We start from the raw sequence: 22,006 nt of genomic DNA, 5'->3' as shown, positions 1-22,006 counted from the left end.
ACTTTAAATAAAATTAGTCGTATGCAATGTAGCTTAAAAAAATATTTCTAATAAATAATTTGAATATAACATACTTTTAAGTAAGGAAAAATCGCATAGTGGATGATGAGGCAAATATAAGTAATGAGGTGAAGACGAGAGGAAAACAGAAGGAGATTCGAAGAGATAACAAAGTGATTCAAAAAACAAATTATGAGAAATTTAAGCATAAGACTATTACTAACAAATGTCGAATTTACAACTCAATTAGTGAAAGGGCCTATTATGAAACTGCAGGATATCTAAGTCTGACTAAGTGGTAGAAATTGCAGTGTTAGGTCATGTTGAGGTGCAACCTACATCTCCTTGAAAAATTGCTACCGCATCTGGCATGTCTAAAAATTTCGTTGACACAATTTTAAAATTACACAAATACCATAAATTCAACAAATACAAAATTTAACTAGTATATGAGCTAAATGAAGATGATTTTGATTGTCGTGTACAACTGCGTAAGTAGTTTAGTGATATATTAAATCGTAAGAGAAATTTGCTGTACAGTCTCGGTTTCTCGGACAAATAATGCTTTTATTTACATGTCAATAGATACAACGGTCGATACTGGAGCCACAATAATCCTCATTGATTTCCAACACATACGCAGCGACCTTAAAAACTGGATGTATGAGCTGGTATCATGAAAGCTCATATTGTTAGACCTTTTTTAATTAGTACAAATTTTAATGCTGAAAATTACTTGGAGCTTCTGCAGGACGCCATCAATCTCAGAATAACTTAGTTACTTAAACAAAATGATAAATAATCTTCTTAAAAATGAACTGATCTTTTAACAAGTTGTGGCTCCATCACATTATGATGTGACCGTTCGTCATTTTTTAAATGACATATTTCCTGGAAGATGGACTGGGTGGAGAGTTACCGTAGAATGATCTGTTATATCTCCCGATCTTACCCCATTGGATTTTTTATGGACTCATCTAAAAACCAAAGGGTGAGGTGAATAAAAGAGAGTTAATACTTTTACTTTCTAATTTTTAAGTAAATTCTTGACAGTAAGTGAATAATAAAAGTTTTAGTTCTACTTGTCAAGCAAACACTTGCTATCTCGAGCTATAATTCCTAAAGCAACTATTTTAAGTATTTACTTACGGTCGGGGTGAATAACAGCAAATGAAAACCTAACTTATTAAGTAAATACTTTAATTTTCGTAAAATTAAACAATATCGTGATCGTAGAGATGTAAATCCAAATAGTGCAAAAGTCTTTTAAGGTTTAAAAATGAAAATATTGAGCTCAATAGGAACTATTTCTTACCATATAACAACGAAACTCGAGGTGGTGCACTTTCTTCAACAAAATATATGGAAATATTTCTTCGGTATATTAGTGACCCTGGTTTTCAAAATGGTGTTACAAATGATTTTGGTGTTAATAAAACAACAGTTTGTAAGACTGTAGATTATTTTGCACAAAAAATTATGGAGAAGGCAGATCAATGGATAATGTTTTCAACGACTGAACAACAGTTAAATGAAGCTAAGACAGGTTGGATAAAAAAATACAGAATTTCCACCGTAATTGGCGCACTTGATTGTACCCATATACAAATTAAAAAACCTGGCGGGCAGTTTTGACATGTGATGCAATGCAAAGGATCACAAGTATTGGCCTGGACGTGTGCATGATAGTAGGATTTGGAGACAAAGTTATGTTCAACAAAAACTTCAAGCAATATTTCAAGAAAATGTCTGTTTGCTGGGGAACAGTGGATATGGTATATCTCCATGGCTTTTAACATCATTTAGACAGCCACAAACTCAATTAGAATGGCAATACAATACATTACATTCAAAAGAACGAGTAGTAATAGAACGGGTATTTGGCCAAATAAAACAGCGCTTTCGAATACTCGCAAATAGGATTAGACTGGCCATAAAGAACGTACCTAAAATAGTCATATGTTGTGCTGTACTTCATAATATTGTCAAGTATTTGCAGGATGAATGGGACTATGAAATAAAAAATAACAACGACGACGGTCCTGATGACACAGAAATTGAGGAACAAGGAGACATTAGACGTCTTGGTGTATATATATAAAAATTAATTATGTACCTCTTAAATATATATAGTTATTTCAATTAACACGTTATAATTTATATTATCTCTACTTATATCAATTTAATCGTCTTATATCTACTTAAATCAAATGTTTTGTAACAAATTCAGATTATTATACAAAAATATGTTATAAATTTTACTTTAACAAAAGAAAATCTTGCAACCTATATTCCTTATTAAAAGGATCATCACTGTTTTGGGTATTATTGGCTTTGTTTTCTTGCTCACGTAGGATTTTTAAGTGGAGTTCCTCTTTTTTAAACTATTATCTCGTTAGTTTAAGCTGCTCTAGTAGTACTAAGCATTGGAGCTCGGTTGTTGATAAACTTACAGTTTCTTCTGTTTCAGCTGCTTACAATTTTTGTTTTTTAGTTTTGGGGTTACCGGATACAGAAGAAATATCTTTAGCATATTCTTTTCGTAAAAGGTGTATGGGAGGTAAAACACTTTTATTACCAAAATCTAGCTCAACTGTTACTCCTCCTGGTATTTTACTGTACACCGGATTTTATTCAGCATTCAAAATTTCTAGAAAATCTTTTTCCCATTGCAGTAGCTTAATTGGTTTATTTCCTGTTGCTGACAAGTCAGTTTTCTTCTTAACCGGGCTTTCCATATTGTTAAGAAGTTTTTTCAACTTATCTATAGTTACGATTTTTCCTGCATATTTAACAAACTCCTCCCTCATTCTAGTCCAGACGTTCTCTTTTGCCACAACCATTTTTGGTACCATGGACTTATTTAAAACAATTTTATTGTTTTCTTGCTGTAGAATTCTGACCAACTGCGCTCGGTTATCAGAAACAAGCTTCGGTTCCTTTATGCTTTCTTCATCGCTGGATGACATCCTTGTTAAATATCTTGACTTTTTTTAATTGTGTCCGACTTAAAAATAACTAATTTAAACAAACATTTACCTAAATAGAATGTAAAAAGGTCTATCCAACACGTGGTTTATAAAGTAAATAATCGTAAATACGATGATTCAAATATGTGAATAAGGATAAACAAGTTTAGACTCACTTCAATATTAACGAGTAAACCTTTTTGAGTCATGCCTTACTTTTATTCACTCATTGACAAGCATTTGCTTCAACTATCAAGGCAACACTTTTCTTATAAGTGCTTACTTGATTTTATTCACCTCACCCAAAGTCTTTGCCACAAAGCCTTGAAGATCTTTGAAATAGAATTGGTAGCAATGCCAGTTTATAATGCCCGAAATGTTGGCTAATGTGCGCAGACGTTTTGGACAACAATTGTGTTTTTGTATGGAGTTCAACAGAGATCATTTTCAACATTTAATAAAATACGTATTAGACACTTTGTATTTTTTTATTTAAAATAATTTTTTATTTTTTTTATTCACAGTTATTTAAATTTCTTAAGAACTAATTGATAAAATAAAAAAAATAAAACCGTGCCTATGTAGGGAATAAAATTACTTTTAATTCAAGGTATCACTCGACTATTCTTATTTAAAAAAATTGACATGGAGGCTCTGGGAGGGGGGAGAATTTACATGTTTGTCCTATTTCCATTAAAACGAAAAAAGACAAGCCTAAAACTAGGATGACAAAATACTTGATAAAGTGTTAAAAATAGAAGTTGCGAACTTAAAGTAAAATAATAATTGACATCATAAACAATAAACATTTGAGATTAAAAATTATATGTTAAAAAATTAATTAAATTGCGACTATTAAATGTAGTGGCTTGACCAACAAACGTTTTGCATATGGAATTAATGAATTTATCTGCAGTAGTAAGTATCAAGTTAAAAATAAATGCTATCGGTTTTTTTTTCTTAAGTTGTGACTATTAACGCTTTAATTTTTGTTGCATGTTAATGTATGGGTATTTCATCAACCAAGAAAGAAAGTTTTTAGGTTAGTTTATTAATAATCTCCTTATTCCTCCTCTGATATCCCTTAATGGATGTTTGCGACTACTTCTGAATATTTTGCCCTATTTCTAGTTGTATTAATTATTTCTCCTGTAGTTCTTATGCGTGTCCAATGTTTGATATTTTGGATCCCACGATATTCTCTTTTTGCTTAGTTTCCTTTTTTCTTTTATTTTTCTTTCATAAATAGTTGGAGTAAATAGTATTTATTGCTCCGTATCACATGTCGCTATTTTCGTGCGTTTTATCAAACCCAGCAGTTCGCGTTTTTTTTATTTATCTTCATTCTTCGAAAGATCAACATTTTAAATGTTTCCAGCCTATTTAGTGTAGTGACTTTTAATATTCAGTCTTATATACCATAAAACAGTACGAACCATAGCTAGCATTTGGGAAACCTTATTCTGAGATTGAGGTTAAAGATGTTTTTGAATTTCATCAATGAGCTCCTCGCATTTTTAATTTGGTATTTGATTTCTATGTCTGAAGATCAGTCTTCACATAACCAAGTCCCCAGATAGTTAAACTTTATTAGTCGTTTTATATATTCACTATTGTATAAGTTTTGCATTATAAAACTTCGAGTTAATTCAAGTTATCTGCTTTCAGGACTGTGCCATCTGCATATCGTATATTGTTGATCCATTCCGTGCCATTTACTTTGATCCCCATTTATTGTTTAGAGCTTCTTGGAAGATGTAAATGTTAAATATAAGTGAAAAACTAAACACATTTCTGTCTTGCTTATATTATTAATGATACCACCAAAAAGTAGAAAGTGACTTGTGAGAAAAACGACATATTTTAAAAAATTGTATAAAAACACAAAAATAGTTGTATATGTACATAAATTATTACTCCATAATTTTTTTCAGAAATTATTTTGAAAGAACTACAATAAATAAATAAAACTTAAAAAATCTTAAATTTCATAACTGATATTTTTAAACCTACATAAAATCCTACTGTAAAGGCATAAACTTGCAAGATCTTTAAAAATGTTTACAATTTATTTAAATAAATGTAAGTTTTATAATTTATGTTAATATTTTATAAAATAAATTTCTGAACAACCTATATCCCAATTAAAAACGGAAAGAATTATTTGCCTACTAAGAAATGCAATTTTTCATTTTTATTAAATTTAATTTATTACTCCTCCTAAAAATTTACATTACAATACTTAAACAACAAAAGATTTAATAGCTATTAAACAATTATATTTACCTAGAATTACTTCTTCTGCTTGTGTCTTTTTTCCCTCCCTGCAAATTGGGTAAGTCTTTCTGTCTCTTCTCCGTTTCCCTCCATATCCGCCAATATAAAAAAATCATGACTGACACTGGAACGTAAAATGCTGCAATTGCTGTACCTAAAAATAAATAAATCTATAATGAGAAATAAGGTAGCTACTGAAAGGTATTAATATATTTTAAAATTGAAGCATTAATTGCCTCTAAAAAAATTTTAATTTTTAATTTTGATTTATCCGCCCTGCAATATTTTATATATTAATAAATATGTTTTTTAGTTAAAATCAAAAATCAATTAAATATATTTTACAAGATTGTATATTGTTTTTGTCATTGAGTACAAATACTATAATTTAATTTGTAAATGTTTAATATTTTTGGTGTTCTATAATAAACTGCAAAATATGATATGTGATATTTAGCAGTATATGATATATTTATTTACAATAAATATATCTAAATATATTTACAATAAATATATATATATATATATATTTAACGCATTCATGGATGATAAGTTCTCCAATTTCCTACGTAGGAAGCGTGGGCGGATCAATTTATGAAACAGCACATCAGCCTATATTATTGTTAGTTTTAAATTCCACTTTAACTAAATAAAATATTAAATTACATTATTAAATGCATCAGTGTAAATATTTTTTACAAAATCTATTGTAATATTTTTTGTGAATTTTTTGGGAGATTTCTATAGAAATCTACTCAAAGCTTATAAACGCTACAAGAGAAATATTCAGACTTTACTGGAAAAAATTTGCAATTATGCCAACCCGTTCTTGGATATCCTACCAGAAGAGTTATACTATTAGAAAACTTGTAAACCTTTAAAGTCTTATAATAATGTATACAAGGTGCAGAGAATCACGTGAAAAAAATTGACTTGGTAGAAATGCCCCACATAGAATTTAATGGCTCAGATTTAGTACTGGAAAGAATAACGTATGCTACATTAAGCGTAATGTTGTTTTAGGCGTAAGCGAGAAGCGATGTTGCATTTTATAATGCCTATATGTAGTCTTCTATTCGCCAACCCGTATATACTGTATATGAGGTGCGTCTTGGTACTACAAATCCTTATTCCAAAATCTTATAATTATTAGTAAAGGTAAAATTATACTAATTTGATTGTTCTCTCATATAAATTAACAATTTGTATTTTTTTTAGGTTGAAAACCTGCTTTGTATGCTTTAATTCCCCGTAATTTTAATGAACTCTCAAACATACTACTGGCATGTGATGGAATACTGAGGTCCAGTTTAGAACAAGTCTAAATTTCGTTGTTAAAATAAGCATTATTCTTAAAACAGTTTTCAAGTTTTTTCATGAATATCATTAATTCATAGAACTATTGCAAGACTATGTTGTCGCCAAGTTGCCTATATAATTCATTCACACATTTACATTCGCTGAATAACTCTGTTAGTATCTAACGTAAGATATTAATTTTTGAAAGAGAGGTGCATTGGTGGTATGTCTGTAAGTGCATGTAATATTAATCAAGTTGCCTGCTACTTAAAGTGCTATATTAGGGATTCCTAGGTTACATAATGGACTCCGGATTGCACAGTTTACACACCAATTAATTTATCATAAAGAAATACCTGTTGGTCGTTCTCCGAGTAGTGGTTTTTATGTTTTCTGCTTAAATATTCATATTTGACTGAATTGTTTTAAGACTAACGAATTATTGACGTCTGATGGTAGCGATTTCTCTTTATTTAAGGTCAAGTTTTATTACTCACTTAAAAATTACCCTTTTTAATGCAGTAAAATGAATATTAATAACCAACAGCTTTTTTAATAACTGCAAGAGTTGAAACAGCAAAACAACGTTATTCAAGCAGATATTTTGAAGATTTTTTGAAATTTGAGGACCTAGAATAGGAATGGTATAGAAATAGTATAAAGGCATTGGGAGATACGATTGTAGATTTGGAAAATATCAACTATAATAGTCTTGAGGAGGCTGCAAAGAAAAAGCAGATTTCGAGTAGAGGAGAGACCGAATATCCCACTGGAGAGGCAAGCTATTGACCTATTCTAAGTCTTATTAGTAAGTGTTAAGTCGCAGGATTTAGATAACTTATATCGCACTGGTGCTTATTGAAAGATTTGTTAGGTTTTTGGTAAAGAGACAAATTTTACAAAGTACCGCTACGAAGAGCAATGGCATTACCTTAACAACCGATTTTATTCCTGAACGGCACAAGATAGTAAAATATTATACAAATAATACAAGATAGCTAAAGATAATAACTTTGAAGCTAAAATTGTAAAAAATAATTTAGTAGTTAATGATAATACATTTAGCGTAACTAAATTGAAAAAGACCCTTGAAGAAACTTTTACCAATTTCTTCATTAATTAAAAACAGCTTTACCTAGCAACTGTAGCCTCAGCAAAATATCTGAGAGGCAACCTAGACTCGTAGTTGAAGTACCAATAAGTGAAGATAACCTAGAGCAAAGTGCTGGACAACCAAAAACTCAAATTGCAGAGACTACGGTCGAGAAGGAAGGGGAGAAGCAGAAAGATAGTAGCAATCGAAATAGTAAAAATAAGGGAGTATCTACACCCATAAAAAAGTAGAAAAAGAAATGATTAGCGGTGCTTCACGAACCACTAGAAATACAAGAACAAGCTCTACTTCTAATCAGAAAAAAATTGCAGAGACAATTTCTTCACTAACAACTTTTTTTTATTTTAAGTTTACAGTCAATTATTGATAATTACGCTATATCTATTGCTGATTTTTGGTTTATTAAGATCCGATAGAGAAAGTCAAGGTGGAGGAGTATGGAATAGGATAGGATGGAGTAGGAATATATGTATTAATTATAGTGAAGTCGAAAAGTTTTATTATAGAGATTTTCTATCAATCACCCCACAAAAATATCTTAGAATCTCTTGGATGCTTCAAGAATCAGCTTTCTCTAATTATTTCCACTTATGATGAGGTAATCTGCTTGTGAGATTTAAATGTTAATTTATTATTACCAGAAAATTATTTGAATAAATGCTGTTAGTCATTTGGTTTTGAAGAACCAACACAGTTGTCTTATCTTGGCAATGCAGCTCTATTCGATCCTATACTTGTTGCAAATCAACTGATTTTTGGTGCGTCTGGTACTAATAATGCTGATCATATTTCGGATCATTCATGTGATTTCAATAAAACCAAAGAAATAATGAGTCGCCAAGAGGATGCCTTTAAAAAATGTAAAGTAAAAAATACGGCTGTTAGGAATATAAGAGATTGCCTCAAAATATGTAAGAAATTATAAAAAAGAGGACTTATCCAAAGTATGTACAAGCAGTAACCTAGAATTCTTATGAAAAACTCTAAAAGAGATAAACAATAAAAAAGTAAATCCTCAATAACACCTAACACTATTTAAAGTGCTACTGAAATTAATATTACTTTGCGACATGTCTTAGACCTGAACGATGTCAAGAATTGGTTGCCTTCGTTAGAAGTAATCACCATAGCCAGGGTACCTCTTTCAGTATGGAAATTCTGACAACAGAAAAAATATCTACCCTATTGATATATGATATAAGGTAATATATCCCTAATAAGTAAAGAATAATAATCTAACAGTACTCTCTGACCTTTAAGCATCCTTCCTGCACTATCCATATTATTTAAGAAGCTGTTGTATGAGCAACTTTTTCAGTGTGTTAGTTTCAATAAAATCCTACTTCCACATCAATCATCATTCAGAGTTACATTTACAGACCCACAGTAACTGATCTCGTTGATGATATAGCAATTAATATTGATAAAATAAGTGTTTTAGCCCTTGTCTTGTTAGATTTTTCCAAGGCCTTTGATACTGTAAGTCATGATATATTAATAGCTAAATAAAAATGATTTATCAAATGAAGCTGTCAAACTTCTAACATGATATATTTGTCATCGTTATCAAAGGGTAAAATTTAGTGGTCATACCTACATGTTGGTCATTTCAGAGGTACCTTAAGGATCTATACTGAATGCTATTCAATACAATGAATACTACTCACGCTTAATTACGTGCTTGTTAATGACACACAAATATATACCAGCTTTGCCCGAATAGTACGTTGGCAGCAGCAAGTTTTCTAAATAGAGAATTAAGAAACTGACAAAAATTAACACAATTTGGCTTTTAATCCATATAGATATCATTTGATGCTTTTTGGGAACAGCAAATATGTAGAGAATGAGGAATTTTCTTGAGAATTTCACATTCAGATAAATGGAGAAGTTTTAAAGCAGAAAAATCATTTTGAAATCTTGGTATAATAATACTGGATAATAAACTAAAGTTTACAGAGTCTATCAACTCAATTATTACTAAGACCTAACTCTCTCTCAAACTACTTTATGAATCTGGATATGCACTTAATATTGCTACCAAAAGAATAATATACGGCTCTCTGTTTAATTATTCCTTGTTTAATTATGATTCTGAAGTTCACATAAATTACTTAGGATTTTTAGGCAAAACTGAACTCAAGTAATTCAAAAATCATGTTGCAGATGCATATTTTGGTTTAAGAAAGTATGGCCATATCTCCAATGTCGTAACTACATTGGCTAAATATGGAGCACATAAATATGGACGTGATAGTCTATTTTTAAACTTTGTTTATAAAATTATTATAGATAGTTTACTAGACAAAATACCAAACAGTCTTTTCAACTTTAGAGTTTTATTAAGATTATAAATTTGGCCATTCACCAATAATATAGATCGTTAATCGTTTTTGCTAATGATAGTAATGATTTTATGTTACTACATTTTATTTATGTTCATTTCGTAAGAAATGATAAAGAAACTTTATGTAATTATTCTTCGTATGTATGTTACTTTTATTTTAAAATTATTTAGGGCACCTTTAAATTGTTACTAGCTAATCAACAATAGGTATATAACAATTTTAATTCGCTTAGAAAGATTTTTTTTATTCTCTGTTATTAATTTTAGCTTTTATGAGCAAAAGATTAAGTGGAAGACTAGTTGACTGGTTTTTATCATGATCAACTAAACTTTATGATTATTGAAATAAAAGCAATTTATTATTATTATTCGATTGTGAATTAGACCAACAAGAGAGCGGCATGAGTTCTCCACATAGCACCATCAATTATACAATAGGAATAGTCTAATAATCTCGGAGGATTATCCTCACACTATAATACGTTAAGAACGTCGATTCATAACTTACATGCACCTGCACATAAGAAAATCTATAGTAAAAAATGCACTCATAAGCCACATTTTATTTAAATACTCTCAAGGTGTTATTTAGTAGATTAAATCTATTTAGAATCTTTTAAAGCCTTTGATCAAAGTGACATAAAAAATATTTAAATTATGTTTAATACGTGTGTACTAACTTGCGTCAACATTGATTATTATTATACTTTGCTTACCAAAAGTAATGTAATGATTAGTTTCGATGAATTGAATGTAGCACTCGTTGTCGGGCACCGTGCGCTGCCCTTCGATGTAGGGCCAGCTGTAGATCCACGGAGGCCATAATAACAAACTTATACCCCAAGCACTCCTGAATAAAAATCGTTATTTTAAGATACATTGATAAAAAGAGCTTACTAAGCTTAAGTTAACTCACCCTATCATAAATGCAGCCTTTTTATTGGTCCTTTTGGCACGATAAGTGAGGGGCCTCGTGACAGAAAAATATCGATCAAAACTTATTATAAGCAAGTTGAGCACTGAGGCGTTGCTAGCTAAGTAATCCAGGGCCAGCCACGTGTCACAGATTAAAGGGCCTAAAGGCCAGTAACCTAAAAAATATTAGTGTTAATAGAAATAATAGAAACATATGGTCCATTCTTTCTTTAAGAGCCCACACAAATTACAAAACAAAAGTGAAAAACTCCAAGTCAGGGTCTCATTAAACATATATGAGCCGCTCAGAGGAAAAGTGGTATATGTCAGTATTTTTTAATTTTTGAGTTATACCATTAATTATGTTTTTACTGGTCTAATATATTCAGTCGAAAACTGGTATAAGTCAAAATTTTTACTAAGCTAAGATAAGAGCTTCCTAACGTTATTCCTCTCAACATAATGGATTCGTTCGCTGGAATAGTAGTATAAGTCAAGGCACCATGCTGTTCCGATGTCGCGCCAGGTCCTATTAAACTCGCTTTTTCTTGTTTAGTCATGTTTTTTTAGTGTTATGGTACGTAGTGTGTAGATCAGTTACTGTAGCTAAAAAAAAATATGTGATAGAACTTCTTCAGTGGATTCCCCCGATTCAGCATCAGTTCTTCCTGGACTTACTGACAAAAGAAAATGCTGTTGACAGTGGTCCATTATCCGATTCTGATGAATATTAATTTGTTTATTAACTTGTTCTTACTCTCCTTACTGTAAGTTTAGTGTGTAAGATAAGTAGTAGTAATGTTTTGCTCTTCAAGCTCTATATTTTTTGAACACTTTTATTAATAATAGATATCATAGTAAACATACTACAGCTATTATTTTTCTTTGGTTCATCAGTTTTGTGAAATTTGGTTAACTTTTACGAGTAAAAGTGATATAACTCTCCAAGTTATACCACTTTTCCGCTATGTTTTTGAAAAAAACTTACTGGAAGAATGACATTGGGCGGCAAAGATGTAATCAATGGGCGCAATCAGTAAAAATGTTTACCATATGAAATTTTAGTACAGGGTTATTATAAAAATGTACAAAAAAGTAAAGAATATGTTATTGTGATTTTTTAATTCATCCAGATGCAAAATATCAATTTTCTAAATTTCTACTTTAAGGGAGTTAGACCACTTTTCCGCTGAACGGCTCATATACAGGGTGTAAATAAATAGATTCGAAAAAATTCAGGGGATGATTTTTTGAGAAATTTTAAGAAAAAAACTTTATATAAACGTATGTCCTAAAGGTACTAACTTTTGAGATACCGGGTGGTAAAAATTGAAAAAAAATATATGTTTTTTTATTATACCTGTAAAACCTCTGAAGATATTTTAATAAAATTTGGAATGCATTTTCTATGCATCAAAAGGCATTTTCTGAGGCTCACTAATTTTTTTTATTTTTTTTTTATCAGTGATGTTCGTGCAGTGTTTAAAGTAAATATTTTTGATGAAAAATATGGTACACTATGGGGCTACTGCCCATTTTGGTTTATTAGCACGTCGTTATTTAGACGAAACATATCCAAATCGTTGGATAGGCCGAGGCGGTCCTCAGTTTTGGCCACCTCGGTCACCAGATATGAATCCACTAGATTTTACCACATGGGGTCATTTAAAAACTTTGGTGTACAGGATTCCGGTACTGAATATTGAGATTTGAGAAATCGAATCATTAATTCATGTTCCGTAATTCAAAATTCTCCCGAAATTTTTTATCGGATTCGTTGACAAATGCGGCGACGTATAGACTCTTGCATAATGGCAGAGGATGGTCATTTTCAACATTTTTTATAATTATTTTATTTCTATTTTTTTCATTCGGTTTAAGACAAAAATTAGAATGATATATAAACATTAATAATAAAGACGTAATACGTTTAGTTGGATAGATTTTATTTTTTTAATCGTATACGAAACCTCGGACAAAAGAAAGTCAAGAGATCAAATTTGCTTAGAAATAAATGAGAGTTACAAAAAAAAAATAAGAAAGTGGAGTATCATATTTTTCATCAAAAATATTTAGTTTAAATTTTACACAAACGCCACTGATACAAATAAAAAAAATTAGTGAGTCCCAAAAAAAGCATTTTGATGCATAGAAAATGCATACCAAATTTTATAAAAATATCTACAGAGGTATTATAAAAAAACATATATTTTTCTTCAGTCTTTACCACCCAGTATCTCAAAAGTAACGCCTTTTAGGACATACGTTCATATAAAGTTTTTTTTCTTAAAATTTACCCCTGAACAATCAGCCCCTGAATTTTTTCGCATCTATTTATTTACGCCCTGTATATTTTTTTTAACTACATGTATTTCACATCACGCCTATGTGATCTGTGTAGGCCTAGACATACACCTACACAGATCACATAGGCCTGATGATGCTCCGATAGGGGCGAAACACGTGTAGCTTTTCAAAAAATTATATGTATATACATATGATGAGACCCTGACTTGGAGTTTTATACTTTTGTTTTGTTAATAAAAATAATATCTAATTAAGGTCAAGTAAATGTTTCAAATTTTTCATTTGAATGATGATGGTTCTGAAGAATTTTTGAGTATAATTTATTTTATTATTAAACAAATTTTGTAGACAAAGCTAATAAAAAACAAAAGATTACAATAAAAAAATAAAAATTATTTGTCACTCATTACAAGATACAGAGACCTAAGATATCCTTCAAAAAAACTTGGATTCGGGTAGCAAAATCCTCACGATGTTCAAAATTTCTTTTCTTTAATTGCTAGCCAACTTGTACTTTAAAGGGGTGAAATTTTAGGTCTTTATTACGAAACTTATTTCCGATTATTGTTTAACTCAATTGCATGTTTTCGAGCGGACCGTGTAGACCTTCTGGTAACTACTTTTCTCACTCGGTTTACGTTTTCAGGAGTCCTTACCGCTCTTTTTGGATATAAAGGCTTTTTCAATCAGAATTTTATATTCGTTTTTTAAATTTTAAATGTTTCAACGCATATCACAGGTCATATTTTCAAATTGATTGATCAAATTTTTATTTCTGATAAGGCGCTTATTTTGACGTGTGATACACAATTAGCTGGCCACATTTCTGATTATTAAATTTAGTGTTTAAGTATGTCAAGTAGAAGGCTCCTTCACCTGGGTATATCTTTTAATAACATTTTGAACTGCGAAAAAAATATTTCTTCATCTTTTAAAATAAAGATTTTAAACAACTCAAATATCCATTCTATAAATGCCAGAAATGAGGATTATCATCCCTAAACCCAAGACCGCTTTTAAAAAAAGTCTTATACATTTCTATATAACTTTATAATGCTATAAAGCTCTACCATTCTCTGCCTTTTAATATCGACAATTTAAAACAAACAAATTTAAGTAAGGACTGAAATTTATAAATAATTAAGGACTTTATTATTATTTTAATTTAAATGTAGTGTCTATGCTGGAAATACTAAGGTATTTTTTTTTTCTAAATGCGACTTTTAGCGCAACATAGTTTTTTTTTGTAATTTAGATTCAAATAATCCGTTGGAGGTCAAGTTTGAATAGCCATAGGCTACAGTTCGCCTTCTGGAAATATAATTGTCACCAGTTCATAAAATTATAGGATGTTTAATTTGATTTATTAAAAGACGAATATTATTATTATTATTATTATTATTATTATTATTATTATTATTATTATTATTCTTATTATTATTATTATTATTATTATTATTATTATTATTATTATTAATATTATTATTATTAATATTAATATTATTATCATTAATTCCAGTTATAGAATGTAAATAATTATTCGTGGTTTTAAAGCATCAATCCTTTTATCTTCTCCCTTTTGTTAGTCTTTAAAAATTAAATTTTTGTTTTAATTACGATAGTTCTGAACGACCGGTGATTATAAAAATAATAATAATCTGCTTCATTATTAAACAAATTTAAAAATTGTTTTAGATAAAGTTAATAAAAGACAAACAAAGAATCATAATACAAAATAAAAAATTATACGTAGTTATAATAAATAAACATATTATATAGTCTTAGTATCAAAAAGAAAAAAGTCAAAAGTTCAAATAAATTAATATTTTTAATGTTTTAATATTATTTAATAAAAAAAGTAGCTTGCTGCATGGTCCCTCTAGTAAGTGTGATATTAAAGCCTTGCAAAATATGTAAAATGACCCTTTTTTTGAATTATAATAATATACAGCTTTTAACGAACTCTGGCTGTGAGGTTGTAATATGTATGTAGTTTATATAGGCCTTTCTTAATTTCGCATTTTTTTTACATGTTCTTTCTCATTTTATCGTTTAACTATTCTAGACACACTGTATTTTGGCAAAAGAAATTGCCTGAAAACTTTCCTTCCACAAATTACCTAATGCTCTAATTCCAGGCAAATTGGCTTAACCTTTGGCATAATTGATTTATTTGAAAATGTTTTTATTCCTACCAAAAATAGACCTTTTTTATTTTGACAAAGGAAGTTGCTTTAATATTAACCGATAGTGTAAGTTTTTCATTAAATAGATGCACTAAAAAAGTCAATTTTTGTTCGCGAAAAATAAAATAATTAAGAAAGAAACAAATTTTATAAGAAAATATTAAAAATATACTCAAGGCCGCTTTAGCGGATATGAAAACATCTTATTCGTGGGCTGACCTTCGTTGTGCCTAATAAATATTTATAAATGCAAGGCCAGGATTCAAAGTGTTTTTAGTTTGAAAGAAATCTCGTTTAAATGGAAATTATTCGGCTAGGGAAGAAAACCGTCATAAACATTTTCGGAGCATGTTAGTTACGTATACCATGTCCTAAATGTATAACTCAATTTGCATTAAATACATTTTGTTAATTTCCAATATACGTATATTAATTTAGAGATTTTTTTATTTAGAGATTTGGTGCAATCTTTGTAAAATATACAGTATAAACAATAGTTACGGAAATAAACAATAACATTCAATTCTTGGTTCTAAAAAGCGGGCGAATTTGGGAACAGTCTTTTCAAATCCCTGAAAAGTTTAACAAATGACATCAAATGTTCAAAAAACATTTTAGGAGAAAGTACCTATAAAGAAATGATTGTGAATCTCTGGAAAAGATAAAAAGGACGATGATTGTCAAAATAAACAAAGAGAAAAATTATTCCGAGATCGAAAAAATAAGAGTAATATTTTCTAAATTTTGGAATAAAAGAATTTTATCGAAAGCTTACAAAATATAAAAAGTTATTTCAAGTCTCTGGATAGACGTGAAATGCTTAAGATAAAACCAGAAAAACTTTTTTAAAAAATAAAACTTTTTTAGATTCTTGGAAATCATAAAAAATAAAAATACCTTATATATCTAAAAAATAAACAAAACAAATTTATGAAATATCAAAAACTATTTATAGCGTTTGAAAAAACGTAAAAAAGACATTAATTTCCTGAAAAACTTTCTACTCTATTATCCTAAGATAAACAATTACTTTAAATCGCGAGAAAATACAGGTAGAAAATAAATGTCCTTGCCGTGTTAGACAAAAGTATGTACATCGTCAGGGATTAGGGTACAAACTGTTTGATGCGAAATATATTACAATGTCACGCTTTTCTTAAAATAATAAGTTACATTCTAAAAGGTATTGAAAATTTCAAAATTATTTGAATATAAAATTATTAATAAAATTATATGCTAATAATTATATAATATTAATATTAAGTACATATTTTTTAAATGTCTTAAGAAATAGAAGATAAAGTAATTAATTCTATCATTATTGCCGAATATAGAGCGAAACGTTAACAATTAAAAAAAATTGAAGAAGTTGGATTTTAATTGGGCCCGTATCGAACTTAGCTATTAAATGTTTACACACACAATTCTAAAGTCTCTGGAGAACACGTAAATGAAAATAAATTTAAATACCTGGAAAAAAATAACGTTAAAAATGAAGAAGAATATAAAATTATACAGCCAAAAACCGAAAAACTATAAACTAATAATCTCTATGTCTGAAAACCTCAAAAATACGTAAAATTTAAAAAAAAACCACAGTGTAGACACAATTATTTAAAATTTCTGGAAAAATTGTTTAAAATTACGCTACTTTGGTAAAAAAAATATTAAAATTCAGTTTAGATGCAAAATATGTAAAAGGATTAATAAAAAAAAATCAAAAACATAAAAATACGTCAGATACCCAAGACATGTACAAATATATACAATTTAAGATCCATGCTTAGAACATTGAAAGGTTAGAATTAGCTTGATGTTGAACTATGGGCAGTTTGTTTGCTTGCAACATCTCTGATGCAATGATGCCAAGTACCTATCTAGAAATGGCAAAAAAAATATACTTTGTAATATCATAAAAATTAGTCACTTATTTTGACAGACACAAAACAATACTACTATTCATCTTCAATAAAATATGAATCATCATCTTTAATAAAATATGACAAGGTACTAATAAGTTAAATTAAAATTATTATAAACGTTGATATGTAGCTGAAAATTTCCTCATTTGAAAATGTTTGTAAACTTGACAACAGAGAATCGATGAATATGTTTGTAAACAAAACACCCGCCTTGCCCCTGTGCACATGTTAAATTCAAACAAAGTTGTTGTTTACTAATTGTAGTCTTTCAATGTTCTACGGATCTATGGAATATGTAAGAAATGGTGTCAAATTCTTGGAAAAAAATTAAAATTTAGTCCAGATAAAAGGCGTGACAAATTGTCCCTAATGCCTAGAAAAAAAAAATATAAAAAGTTACTTGAAATTGAAAAAATCAAAAGTATGAAAGGATAAATTAAGAGATCCTGGAAAACATAAAATAAATATTTTATACCTCTGAAAAACATAGAAATAATATAGAACGCATAAAAAATATTTTGAAATTTTTAAAAAATATAGAAAATAACATATTTGGGCTAAAATTGAAGGATTAATTATAAAGCCTTAAAAGCGTAGAAAATATATAAGACTATGTCAAATACTTAAAGTAAAAAGCAAAATTACTTTATTATGCTGAAAAAGGAAAAAGATTGTTGTCAATATATAAATCATATAAAAAATATAATGGAGAGCACAGAAAATCTAAGAAATTGGCCCAAAAGACTACAAAATATATAGAAATATTTAAAAACGTTGAAAAATGTGAAACATTTTATTAAATTCATGGACAAAATATAGATTTAGTTGGGACATATTATTTCTAACGCCTAGAAAATATGAAAAATGACCTAAAGAACCATAAAAAATATTAAGGAATAAATAAGAAAAACATAAATAAATATTTTTTATATCTAGAAACAAAGAAAATCGTCAAATGACCAGAAACTTTAGAAAATTATAAAAAATATCATCAAATAGTTGAAATAAAATTGAAAATTATTTCAAATATCTGAAAGATTTTAGAAATTATTTGCAGTGCCTGAAAAACATAAAATAAATGATTGTCAGGACCTGGAACACCTAAAATAATTTGCATGCAATATGCAGATGATACCACACCAACAGAAGAAACAGGCCTAAATACTTTTAAATCTGATAGTGAAACTATATTACAGACCGCTGAGTTCCGTTTACAAACAACGATTTAAAATTAGATGTTGACAAAACTCAACAGTCAAGTGAATCAAAAGTAACAATCTGGAATATCTCTTAAGCTCCTTGGGATATTTTTGGATGACATTGATTCAGCGCAGATCTATTTAGAAGAAAAAACTTCCTTAAAAAAAAGGGGGAACTTTGTAGTTAGAAATTTAAAAAAAATCTTAGACAGAATAGTGCATATTTATGCTATTTTTGACTTTCACATGCGGTATCTTTATATTTCAAAAAAAGATATTAAGAATAATGTGTGAGGAGAGTTATTGATACCACTGCAGACCACTTTACAGATTTAATGATTTAAAATATACCTTGCTTGTACATTTCTCTCCATTTAAGCAATATACATAAAAATAACTACACATTCAACTCGGACTGTCAGTATCCAAGCAACAAGCTTTGCATCACTTCTGCTACCATACGTATAGGCTTAAATTGTCAAGAACTAACTCACCAAATATTTCAATATATAAATGTTTACCAACAAATATAAGAAAATTAAGAAAAAGTGAGTGTAATGTTTTATATACAAGTCAATGATGTATGTTTACCGATAAGCACTGTGATTTGTGCATTTTTGACCTGCTACAATTGTAATTTTTTACGAGACTACAAAATATAGATTGGAACAAAATACAAATTTAGTTCGGATGAAAGGCCTGATAATTTATTCCTATGGAAAAAATATGAAATGACTATATATATTGAAAAGAAATAAAAAATAAGTCGAAATGCCCAAAAGTCAATATAAAATTACGTAAAACATTAAACATTATATCATATGTTTTAAATAATGAACATGAAATAAGAAATATTTTTTGACGATAATATTGGTCCGACTAATAAGATTCGAGTCTTACCGGCCTGACTTTCTTGCGATATATTTTCGTATTAAAAAAATTATTTAAAGTCGTTATTTATTAAAAAATGTGCTTTCTATATAAAGATATACAAGTACTTACCTAGCAATGTTGATATAGTAAAAAGAGGCATCGAAATGAGTCCAATGGCGAAGTCAGCGACGGCAAGGGAGAAGAGAAAATAATTGCTTATTGTTTGAAGTTGCTTGTCGATTTTGAACGATATCATCACCATTATGTTTCCTACCACCGTAAGTAGTGATAATATTGCAGCTGAAAATTAGACAAAAAGAAAATGTATTATTATATACTGCCGTCATTAGGTAAAACGCCGTATCTGAGAAAATGGCTGAACGAAGTATTTGCAGGTTTTATTTAACTTTATAGCCGTTGTAAGTTTGAGATCCGAGGTTGGCAATAAATATTGGATATTCATAACATTTTCTCGGAAATTCATATTTTGGCAAAAAAAGTAAAATAAACATGTAGATCACAAATTATGGAAGATGCCGCGTTTTCTCTAAACACTTACAGCATGGCATGATGATTAACTGATTAGAAAAAATGCAGTACTGCATTTCTCCTAAGCAGTTTCTAAGCAAAACAAAAACGTAATACTTTTGTATTTCGTTTATTTCACATATTTATTACAAAAAATGGTATTCTAATAAAACTTCAATTCTTAACAAAATAATTTATTCTTAACAAAATTCAGGTGCATTGAAACAGCAATATTAAATTAAAAAACCTAAATTCCTTCAGGAAGTCAAGTTGAAGTTGGAATATTTATCCAAAACGTCTTTCGATTTTCTAGCAAAACCTCATTAAGGTTTTGTAAGATATTATCCCTTTTCTCTCTTGGGAATCCCCGTGGTTGCACTAAGCATTCTGGAAGCTTCATTCCATTTGGTTTTGTGGCTTTAATTTGTCAAAAGTCTAGGCAATTTAAAGGTTCCACATTACCATACGAAACCTTATAGAGCAGGTGATACGCGCCCCTGATTGCGGTGAATTGAACTATGTTTTTTAAATATACCCGGCATGGTGGCTCCTTTAGTTTTTTCTGAGAAACATGGGACCTTTATTTGCGGTTGAAACTGCATCCACAAAATCTCCAAAATCGTATGTTTTGCCTTGCTTCTTTAGAGATAGTTCCACTTGGTAGTGGAAACTATTCGCCGACATAAAGGTGTGGCTGGGTTCAAAATAATGAATATTAATTTCATTAGCAGTGATATCGCTTGAATTAATTAAGTAATCAAGAAAACTTGCAAAACACCAATTTTTGTTTTGACTCGAACAGTTATCGAGCCAAATACTGATACATTTGGCATCCCGTTGTTTAATGAAAAATGCGTAAAATGCACTTATGAAGTCTTCCTGATATCTACCACTAATTCCTTCATGCCAAAGAACTGCCAATGGCTTGGATTGCTTATTATTGTTACCCAGAGGAACAAAACTTTCATTATACACAGAAAGCCTTTTAACGAATAAAACTTTTTTAAATGAGTCAACTCTTGGCAGCATTATAACTTTCTGAAGATCTGCCGAAAAGTGTGTGTTTGTTTCTGAATTTTTAGCAACGTGTTGACGATAAAGTTTTCGGGACCCGTTAGCCAAGTCGATGTATTCTTTCCAAGATCTACATAATTTGCAAGTCTCAAGTTGAGGCTGAAAGAAGACTCACTTTTCTTAAATAGTTGAACTCACTAGAGACGTGAAGCATCATTTAATAGAGATCGTCGAAGATTCACGGGTCTCAGATGGGTTTAAAGGTAAAAAAGTAGGTAAAACATGTTTTTTTTTGGTTTCTACCGCATTTCATGGTCCAGGCACGCCTTGAATCATCTTGAAATTTCACTTTTCTAAAGTAGTTAAACCCTCTAGAGACGTAAAGCATCGGTTCAAAGCGATCGTCAATGGTTCTTGGGTCTCAGATGGGTTTAAAGGTCAAAAAAGAGTAAAAAAGTCAATTTGTTCGGTTTCTACCGCATTTCATAATCCAGACAAGCCTTAAATCATTTTGAAATTTTACTTTTCTAAAGTACTTAGATAAACCTTTTAGAGACGTAAAGCATCGGTTCAAAGCTACTACTTGACTAATTGCAGGTGCACTTAATCTATGGTCCATTTTTTGGTCCTTTAATGCCGATTTTTATTTAATTCAATTTTGGTCCTTCGAGTCGATTAATTAGTAAATGAAATTTATGTCCTGAATTGTTGATCCTTCCAACCGGATTTTTAATAAGTTTAATTTATTTCCTGGATTTTGGTCCTGCTTATCAGATTATTTATTAATAAATTTAATTTCTGTTGATGTACTAGTTAGTCATCAGTTATTTTAGGTGAATGACTTCTGAAAATTAGTGAAAATGGACCCGAAAAGAAGGGGTTTCTAGATCAGGAATTATAAAACACGCTTGGTCCAATAGTCTCAACATACATTGGATGTAAATATATTTTTCACTTAAAAGATGTGGTTCTTATCTAAAATCACTTGATAAAAAAAATGGTTGTCGTCATTTTGTAACTCAGAAAGCAAAATAAAAACAATAACTCCACATGAAA

General features: G+C 29.6%; 1 protein-coding gene across 1 annotated transcript in view; it reads right to left on the bottom strand.

The window, feature by feature from the left end:
* LOC126742590 (muscarinic acetylcholine receptor DM1) overlaps positions 1-22,006 on the bottom strand; it is a 76,412-nt gene that overhangs the window by 15,135 nt on the left and 39,271 nt on the right. Inside the window, exons 3-6 of the mRNA XM_050449658.1 lie at positions 19,538-19,708; positions 10,923-11,097; positions 10,723-10,856; positions 5,256-5,400 (exon numbers count right to left, since the gene is read on the bottom strand). Coding sequence (XP_050305615.1) covers positions 5,256-5,400; positions 10,723-10,856; positions 10,923-11,097; positions 19,538-19,708 — 625 coding nt within the window. The remainder of the gene's footprint in view (positions 1-5,255; positions 5,401-10,722; positions 10,857-10,922; positions 11,098-19,537; positions 19,709-22,006) is intronic.

Source organism: Anthonomus grandis, chromosome 1, assembly GCF_022605725.1.
Source record: "Anthonomus grandis grandis chromosome 1, icAntGran1.3, whole genome shotgun sequence".
NCBI lineage: Eukaryota > Metazoa > Arthropoda > Insecta > Coleoptera > Curculionidae > Anthonomus > Anthonomus grandis.
Note: the sequence above shows the minus strand (reverse complement) of the source record. Positions and strands in the feature narration are given on the sequence as shown.